General features: G+C 47.5%; 1 protein-coding gene across 1 annotated transcript in view; it reads right to left on the minus strand.

The window, feature by feature from the left end:
- Positions 1-10000, minus strand: part of LOC132998036 (multiple epidermal growth factor-like domains protein 10) — an 84618-nt gene that overhangs the window by 25690 nt on the left and 48928 nt on the right. Inside the window, exons 11-12 of the mRNA XM_061067521.1 lie at positions 9410-9584; positions 5484-5604 (exon numbers count right to left, since the gene is read on the minus strand). Coding sequence (XP_060923504.1) covers positions 5484-5604; positions 9410-9584 — 296 coding nt within the window. The remainder of the gene's footprint in view (positions 1-5483; positions 5605-9409; positions 9585-10000) is intronic.

The raw sequence follows: 10000 nt of genomic DNA on the forward strand, positions 1-10000 counted from the left end.
TAGAGGAAATAAACCATTTTCTGGATGTGACTTTTAAAAAGTCTGTTAAACTAAATGAGTACTTCAGTGACGCTGACAAGTTCATCAGATCTGTTGGTGTACTGCAAAGATTGGTCGGTTTTGACCTCTTGGACGAAAAGAAGCGTTTTCGCCTTAAAAAGCATATTACAATTCTGAGAAAAGCAAAAAAAGGTAAAACTGCTAAAAAGACTAAGAAGTAACATGATCATGTACCACACGGTGTTTTTCCTCTTTTTATGTTCCTTTCTTGTTCATCTTATCTGTTTCTCTTTTCTGACCTCTATGCGGAGCCTCAAAATAGGGTCTTTAAACATTAATGGTGGGAGGGACGGACACAGAAGGGCATTAATTTCTGAAGTCGCCACTCAAAAAAGGGTTGATGTGCTGTTTTTGCAAGAGACACATACAAATCCAGCAGACGAGATAGATTGGGGTTTATGGTGGGAGGGCTCGTGTACCCTTAGTCATGGCACCAACCTTAGTGCAGGAGTAGCTGTTCTGTTGAGGAAAGATGCCAATATAAAGGTATTATCTTCTACTGAAGTGGTGAAGGGCAGGTTATTGATCGTTCAGGCAGAATTAGAGGGCTCTGTGTTCTGTTTTGTTAACGTATATGCGCCAAATCGAGGTACAGAAAGAGTGGGGTTTTTCACCCTGCTAAAAAATGAGATACGAAATTACCAGTATGATCTTTTCATCCTGGGCGGGGATTTTAATTGCACTCTGGATTTCACTGTAGACAGGACAAGTGAAGAACCCCACCCACAGTCATCTCAGAGCCTTAACAGTGTTATCGCACACCTGGATCTGTTAGATACATGGAGGGTCAAACATCCACAATCCCGTCAATACACATGGGTGAGGGTCAGAAATAACAGGGTAAGTGCGGCTAGACTAGATAGGATTTACATTTCCAAAAGTCTCAGCTCTAGATTAGTCAGCAGTCACATAAGTCCAGTTGGCTTTACTGACCACCACTATGTTAGCATAGACTTGGTCATTTCGCCAGGTGAAAGGGTTAAGTCCTACTGGTCATTTAATAATAGTCTTCTGCAGGACCGTACTTTCTGCAGAAGCTTTGAGTGTTTTTGGCAGCAATGGAAATTTAGGAGAGCAGATTTTGTTTCTTTGAAGCTGTGGTGGGAAGTTGGTAAGGCCCAAATTCGGGTTTTTTGCCAGCAGTATACCTCCCATTCGACTGTAAAAATAAAAGCGGCAGTTCAGGAGCTTGAAGCCAGTATTAGGAACATCGAAGAGGGGTCACATAGGGTTTTAGATCCCACCACGGGTAATCTGCTGCGGGAGAAGAGATTGGAGTTGAGTTCCCTCCTGCAGGAGAGAGTGAAGGGAGCTCTTGTCAGGTCTCGTTTCCTCCAGCTAAAGGACATGGATGCCCCGAGCTCATTCTTCTTTAATCTGGAAAAATCGGTGGCACAGAGGAAGCAGATGACCTGTCTTAAGCTTCCTGGAGGCAGAGTGACCACCAGTCCAGTTGAGATGAGGACCCATGCAATGGATTTCTACACTGACCTCTTTGGGGCAGAGCAATGCAGCATGGAGTGCCGCGAGGAGCTCCTGGAGGGACTTCCTCAGCTCATCCCAGGAGAGAAAACTGCTCTGGACTCTGAGCTGACTCTGGACGAGTTGACAGTCGCTGTAAATCAGATGGCATCAGGACGGGCACCTGGGATTGATGGTCTCTCCACTGACTTTTACAAGCGGTTCTGGAATACCCTCGGACATGATTTACATGGGGTTTTATTGGAGTGTTTCAGAACAGGATCGCTTCCTGTCTCGTGTCAGCGAGCTGTGCTTTCCCTGCTTCCCAAGAAAGGAGACCTGGCCTTACTTAAGAACTGGAGGCCGGTTGCTCTCCTTTGTACGGACTATAAGGTGCTTTCCAGAGCCCTATCCAACAGACTTAAGGACACCCTGGGAATACTTGTACATACAGACCAAAGTTATTGTGTACCTGACAGGAAAATTATGGACAATATTTTTCTTATTCGTGATATTATTGATGTATGTAGATCTCATAATGTAGATGTTGGTATTGTTTCTTTAGACCAGGAGAAGGCCTTTGATAGGGTGGATCACTCTTATTTGTTTTCTGCACTTAGGGCTTTTGGTATTGGTGATGGGTTCCTGTCCTGGATTGGTGTAATGTATAGTGGTGCTCAATGTATGGTAAGGACGGGGGCAGGGCTGAGTCGGCCAATCCCTGTACAGCGAGGGATAAGACAGGGTTGTCCTCTCTCCGGTCAACTATATAGCCTAGCTATTGAGCCCTTGCTGTGCATGTTGAGAGGTCGGCTCAGTGGTCTCTCACTGCCTGGGTCTTATAATGTTGATTGTCCACTTACCGTTTCTGCATATGCAGATGATGTTAATATTTTTGTCTCCAGCCAGGGGGATATTCAATGTTTGCAAGATACCCTGTCCCTGTATGAAAAAGCCTCATCTGCTCGGGTGAACTGGGCAAAGAGTGAAGCCTTATTGGTGGGACAGTGGAGGGTTCAGGCAGTGCCCAGTCTGCCTGGAGGTCTTGAGTGGGGGAAGGAAGGCCTGAGAGTGTTGGGAGTATTTTTGGGCACTGAGGGTTTTCAAAAGAAGAACTGGGAGGGAGTTAAGGAGAAAGTGTGCGCTCGGTTGTCTAAATGGAAATGGCTGCTACCCCAGTTGTCGTATAGGGGAAGAGTTCTGGTGGCCAATAACCTGGTCGCCTCGACTCTTTGGCATAGGCTCTTCGCTCTGACGCCACCGGGAGGCCTGATGGAGGATGTTCAGCGAGTCATCCTGGACTTTTTCTGGTCTGGCCGGCACTGGGTCCGGGCAGCAGCCCTCTACCTGCCTGTGGCTGAAGGGGGGCAGGGACTAATTAACATCCAGGCAAAAATTGCCTCTTTTAGACTCCAGGCTGCCCAAAGACTTATGTACAATTGCGGCCCAAGCTGGTTTGACACAGCTCGGCTGCTGCTGAAGAGAGCTGGGCGATTGGGCTTCGAAAAACAGCTTTTTCTTTTACAGCTTGAGGATGTGGACCTAACTGGACTTACACCTTTTTACAGTTCGGTATTGCAGGCATGGCAGATCTTTAAGGTTTCACGTGCCACAAATGAGATTCCGGGCATGTGGTTGTTTGAGGAACCTCTGTTTTATAATAATTTCATAAAGACTCAAACACTGCAGTCTGCCAGCCTGCGAGCCTATCTTAGGGAGGCTGGCTGTACCAAACTGGGGCATCTGATGAAGATGACGGCAACATCTGTGGAAGCCCTAAGAGAGAGAAGCAACATCACCTCCATCAGGTTGATCAACCGAGTGGTGGAGGAAGTCTGTGCTGCCCTGCAACAACCTCTGAGGGAATTTGCACAGAACCGCACTCTATGTGACCAGTGGAGCGAAGAGGGAGAATACAGTTTTCCCGCTGTGTCTATCGCCCCAGTTTCGGGGGAGTGGCAGGAGGGAGGAGGTCAGCTGCTGTCTCTCACAACCCCACACCTGGAGAGTTTTCAGGCTGCAGGGAAGAAGGATTTGTACCGAATCTGTTCTAAGGTGCTGAACCTGCGCTCTTTGGCAGGCATGCAGGAGTCGAAGTGGACGGGTTTTTTTGGTTCGGACGTTTCCCCGAAAGGCAGCTGGCGGTCTCTGTACAAGCTGCCCGTTGAAAAACGGACAGCAGACCTCCAGTGGAGGATTGTACATGGAGCGATAGCTACGAACAGATACAGAGCGCACCTGGATCCAGAGCAGGGGGAGGAGTGTATTTTCTGCTCTCAGAGCGAGACCCTGGTGCATTTATTCGTTCAGTGTCCTCGGCTGACAGTGCTGTTTGAACTTTTAAAAAAGTTGTTTCTGGGTCTAGGGGAGAAATTTTCTTTTGATTTGTTTATTTTTGGCCCGAAGTACTGTGCTCAGAAGAAGAGTGTACACACATTGGTGAACTTTTTATCTGGTTCTGCCAAATTGGCCATTTGGCTAACACGCAAGAACCGGGCGCAGAGTGTTGGTAGTGTGGAGCCGGTGTTGGTTCTGAAGGGACTGCTGAAGGCCCGACTGAGGGTGGAGCATTCTTATTATCAAATGATGGACGATTTGCAGGGTTTCAGACACATATGGGCTGTTGGAGGGGTTTTATGCTCTGTGGGGAGTGACGGAGAGCTGAATGTAAGTTTCTGATTTGAGAAACACGCTCTCAGGTGGACGTTTTTGTTGTATTTTAGGGATGTTTTGTTTTTGTTTTTTGCTCCAAAGGGATGATGTGATAGTGATCTGCTGTTCTCTTTTGCAGTGGTAAAATAAAGGGATTTGAAAACCAAAACCTCTCTCCTCTCTCCTCTCTCCTCTCTCCTCTCTCCTCTCTCCTCTCTCCTCTCTCCTCTCTCCTCCCTCCTCTCTCTCCCTCCTCTCTCCTCTCTCCTCTCTCCTCTCTCCTCTCTCCTCTCTCCTCTCTCCTCTCTCCTCTCCTCTCTCCTCTCTCCTCTCTCTCTCCTCTCTCTCCTCACTCCTCTCTCCTCTCTCATCTCTCCTCTCTCCTCCCTCCTCTCTCCTCTCTCATCTCTCCTCCCTCCTCTCTCCTCTCTCCTCTCTCCTCTCTCCTCTCTCCTCCCTCCTCTCTCCTCTCTCCTCTCTCTCCTCTCTCCTCACTCCTCTCTCCTCTCTCCTCTCTCCTCTCTCCTCTCTCCTCTCTCCTCTCTCTCCTCTCTCCTCACTCCTCTCTCCTCTCTCTCCTCCCTCCTCTCCTCTCTCTCTCTCTCCTCTCTCCTCTCTCCTCTCTCCTCTCCTCTCTCCTCTCTCCTGTCTCCTCTCTCCTCTCTCCTCTCTCCTCTCTCCTCTCTCCTCTCTCCTCTCTCCTCTCTCCTCTCTCCTGTCTCCTCTCTCCTGTCTCCTGTCTCCTGTCTCCTGTCTCCTGTCTCCTGTCTCCTGTCTCCTGTCTCCTGTCTCCTCTCTCTCCCTCCTCTCTCCTCTCTCCTCTCTCCTCTCTCCTCTCTCTCCTCTCTCCTCTCTCCTCTCTCCTCTCTCCCCTCACTCCTCTCTCCTCTCTCCTCTCTCCTCTCTCCTCTCTCCTCTCTTTGACACCGAGTTGCTCGACTGAACTGAATCAGTCGCCAGCGGCTCGGAGCCGGAGGTCTTCAGGTTCTGAGTGAAGGTGTCAGGATCCTCTGCTGTCAGGAGCCCGGTCTCTGTGGAACACTGCACCTGAGAAACTCGTCTTATAAGGTGATTGTTTTCTGGTTTTTATTTGGCCTTTATGTAGCACTGTGTAAGAGTTGCTTTTAAAAGTGCCACCTAGTACCTAAGGATCAAAGTACTTTCTGCACCAATGTGAGAAACCTATGATTTATTATTTGTCTTCCTTATTTTAAGTATCTGATCATCTTCGTTGGCTTTCCACAGAAGTTAATCTAAATCCAAACATGACGATGAACAAAGTGTGAAACTGAATGAATCAGAAGAGGAACCTTCTCTGCAGGAGCAGGAGCCGTCGCTGGGCGAGCAGGAGAACTCGTTGTGGCAGGAGCAGGAGGAGGAGCAGTTGGTGCCGTACAGGCCGGGGGGGCAGCTGATGGAGCAGTCGTCACCCTGGACACAGGAAACACACACAACTTAACACATCTGTCCACAGCTCGGACTCAGGACCCGTTCACACCTGGTTGGGTTCAGAGCTTCAGACTCCTCGAAGCTCTGGACCCAACCAGGTGTGAACGGTTCCTGAGACCAGAGGAGGAGTTCTGGTTCTGGATCAACCTGAACCAGGTGAGAGGAAGGTTTCTGCTCTGTACATTTCCTCAAGACAATGAAACAAAGTCCATAACATCTGGAAACAATCCCACAGCAGACGTGTGAGTTACAGTTGTGTCTCTGGCTCAGTGTTGGTCTGCACGGGTCCAGTGGACGACTGTGGCTCTTTCATTCTTCATGAGTCGACGCCTCAGACGCTTTGAGGAGGAACGTGAGTGACAGCGAGTTCTCACCAGCGTCCTCCTCCTGTGCAGCGAGACACCAGGGAGACGCCGGGGAGACAGGTCTCGCTCAGAGTTCATCTTTAAATTCATTATGAATCCACCAGCGCATTAAATCTGATGACAGAGATGCAACAAACAAGCAGATGTATAATGGAGGAGAGAGAGAGGATCGTCCCTGCAGAGACACCAGACGTCTGCGCTCGTCCAATCAGAGAGGACACGGTCAGAGCGGAGACAGACAGCTCGCCATTAGCTGGACGTCTAACCTTATACTGCGGCTGTTAGCATGCTGTGAGAGAGACCCCCCCCCCGATCCTGAACCTCCAGCACAACGCTGCATTGATCAGGACCTTCAACGGATAAGTTGTGCTAATTAAAGCTGCTGCTTCCAACCGGCTTCCTTTAAATTGCCATTAATCTAATATTCACAAAGCAGCCAAATGTGCAAAAGGCAGGAGAAGAGAGCAGCCTTATTAAAAAAGTTGGTGAATTAAGGAATAATAAGGAAAACTTTGTTAATAAATAACGTGTGTGGGCTCAATGAGGAAGAGCATCAGAGTCTCCCAGAGAAACAGACCTGAGGAAATAAACAGCAGCCGATCCAGAGATTTCTCATGAGATTATAAATTCAATGAGGGGATTTATCAGCTTAATATTTCTATCTTTTACAAATAAATGAACCACTTAGGTCTTTAAACTGTTTTCACTCAGGATCAAATATCATTTAAATAAAAACTACAAAAGGTTCCAGGTGTGAATGTGAGTTTGAATCCTGAACATTCGACTGATCTCAGCCTGTTTTTAAATCAAATAACTGATTCAAACCAAACTGATCAGAAACATAGAGATAAGAACGACCTGAAATGACGGAAACATCTTTACAAACATTTATTTAACGTCTCCTTTGGGTTTGGTCCATGTCCCATCTGCTAACATGGAGGAGGTTTAGGAGCTATACTGCAGCCAGCCACCAGGGGGCGATTGAGACCCTTTGGCTTCACTCCTGGGATCCGTCATGTGATCATCTCCATCTTTCTAAGTTTAGTTTGAATTCACTCATTTATTATAAAACACTTGTTCTGCATTTACTCTGAATATTTAGACCCATAATAAACTTTATGAATTTATTTTCACCTAGAAATATTCAACTTCGTACTTAGAACAAGAATTTCCTTCGAGATGAATAAAATGTCATTTCATTAGTTATGTGACGATATAAAGATGTTGATTGTTTCCTGTGTTCAGTTTTCAGATTTCATCTCGTTTGGTGGATTCTCTGTTTTATTAAACGTTGATCTGTTGATCATTGAAGAACATTTCTCTCTCTCTCTCTCTCTCTCTCTCTCTCTCCTCTTCAGCCTCTTCAGATCCTCGACTCTCCAGCAGATTTCAGACCTTGGCTCAGAGTTGCTCATGTTTAACGTTATCGATCCAGCTGTCCCGAGTGGAGACATATGAATTCTGTTTAAAGCCGTGTCGTGTCCACACAGTGACACGGAGTCCCGACTGTGAGACACAGATTCCTCCTGAATCAACACGACTTGGCCGAGAGCAAACATCTGTCTGAGCTCAGCAGCTGGAAACCAGACGTTCATCTGAAGCTCTGATGCTTTCATCTGCTCCTGATGTTCTCAGGCCCAGCTCTCAAAGTGTCTCATCTCCGCTCTGCTGCACATCACTCAACTCACCAGGAGGGCCGCGCCACCGAGCAGAGGCAGACACAGAGAGAGAGAGAGAGAGAGAGAGAGAGAGAGAGAGAGAGAGAGAGAGAGAGAGAGAGAGAGAGAGAGAGAGAGAGAGAGAGAGAGAGAGAGAGACAGAGAGAGAGAGAGAGAGAGAGCGAGAGAGAGAGAGATGGACAGATGGACAGATAGGAGAGAGAGAGAGGGAGAGAGAGGGAGGAAAGAGAGAGAGAGAGAGAGAGAGAGAGAGAGAGAGAGAGAGAGAGAGGAGAGAGAGAGAGAGACACAGAGATGGACAGAGAGGACGCAGGAGAGAGAGAGAGAGAGAGAGAGAGAGAGAGAGAGAGAGAGAGAGAGAGAGAGAGAGAGAGAGAGAGAGAGAGAGAGAGATGGACAGATAGGAGAGAGAGAGGGAGAGAGAGGGAGAAAGAGAGAGAGAGAGAGAGAGAGAGAGAGGAGAGAGAGAGAGAGACACAGAGATGGACAGAGAGGACGCAGGAGAGAGAGAGAGAGAGAGAGAGAGAGAGAGAGGAGAGAGAGAGAGAAAGAGAGAGAGAGAGAGAGAGAGAGAGAGAGAGAGACACAGAGATTGACAGAGACGTCTTGCTCTACCTTCCTCTTCCTGGTTATATACACAGCCATAGAGAGAGAGAGAGACAGAGACAGAGACAGAGACCAAGTCAATTAAATATTATTTTGTTTTAATCATAATTGTGGAGCCTAAACAAATCCTTTTCTAATACTTTGGTGGTTTCGTGGGAACGATTTAAAAGATTCTGTTCAGGACGATGAGTCAGTTCACGATGAGTAAATGTTACGTTTGTGTTTGTCTCTGTGTTTAGGCACAAACACAGTTTTATCTTTTAAAGAAATAAAACTCATTTGGTTTATTGCTGCGCCTCGCTTAAATGAAAACTCAAATTTGTTAAAACCTCACTTATCAACACTGACACCACAATTATAAAGTGACAGAGAAGAAGAGTTTAATCGGTCTGACAGAAACACAACAGTTCAGATTTACCCTGAACACCAAAGAAACACAAAGAGTCACCAAAGAAAATACTTCTGATCCACACACGTGTTCAAATTCAATAGAACTCATACGTCTTCATTTCAAAATGATGTTTCTAACTGAATCCTCCATGTTGTGTTCTATCTGAGCTCAGGCTGATTTCAAGTCTTTTAATTAGTTCAGAGATGTTATAACAACAGGCTGACTCTGACTCCTGATTGGTTGATGAAACGACTGTATCGCACAAGAACTCTCCTCTGCAGAAGTTACACAAGTGGAGGCCAACTTTAAAAAATCATACTTTTAAAGCTCTCGGTCGAAATGTGTAAATGTGAAAAGTGTAAATCAAAAAGTCTAAAATTACCGCAATGTGAGAAAATGTCCTGATGCAGACGCCTTAAATACATGTACACACACACACACACACACACACACACACACACACACACACACACACACACACACACACACACACACACACACACACACACAGACACACACACACACTCTGACCCAGTTCAGGGGTTTTGCACCTGCACCTCCTCCTCCTCCACGAGTCGTGAACCTGCAGCGTCGACAGCAGCTGATAAATGAGCGTGTGCGTGTTCTGCACCTGCTGCTGAACGACCTGCACACGCTACCGTCATACATGTGCTGGAATAAGATCTGCTGAGTCAGACTCCTCTTCAGGGATTCAGGGGGGGTGGGGGGATGGACTTGACACTTACTATGAATCCTGGAGCGCAGACGCAGGCGCCGCTGCTGCCGTCGCAGTCGGCTCCGTTGCTGCAGGCGCACGTCTCCGTGCAGCCGCCGCCGTAGAACCCGGGAGGACAGGTCTCGTTGCAGTAGAGCCCCGCCCACCCGGCCGCACAGGTGCACTCCCCCGACAGAGGGTGACAGCTGAGACAGAGCGAGGACATCATGAATTAGTGAAATCTCTTTCATCATCGTTCTATCTGCACAAAGAGAAGCTCCGAGCTGAAGACTCTGCAAACGTTCTTCAGAATGAAACTCAGACGCTTCAAGTGTTACCATCAGAACATGATGAAAGAGCACAAGAGGTCAAATGTAGGAGTTCAGTGATGAACACAAGGATTCCTGAATTATGATTAAAATTCCGAAACCTGGTGGAGACAGAATTATCCTGAAGAAACTCGACATTGGAGCAGAAAGCTTTGATTCTGTCACTGTGGTGTGGGACCTGTGTGCTCGCTCGGGTCGGTACCTGAGCAGCTGGTCGGTGCCTGAGCAGCTGGTCGGTACCTGAGCAGCGGTACGGTACCTGAGCGGCTGGTCGGTACCTGAGCAGCTGGTCA

The sequence above is a fragment of the Limanda limanda genome, chromosome 3 (assembly GCF_963576545.1).
Source record: "Limanda limanda chromosome 3, fLimLim1.1, whole genome shotgun sequence".
Classification (NCBI taxonomy): domain Eukaryota; kingdom Metazoa; phylum Chordata; class Actinopteri; order Pleuronectiformes; family Pleuronectidae; genus Limanda; species Limanda limanda.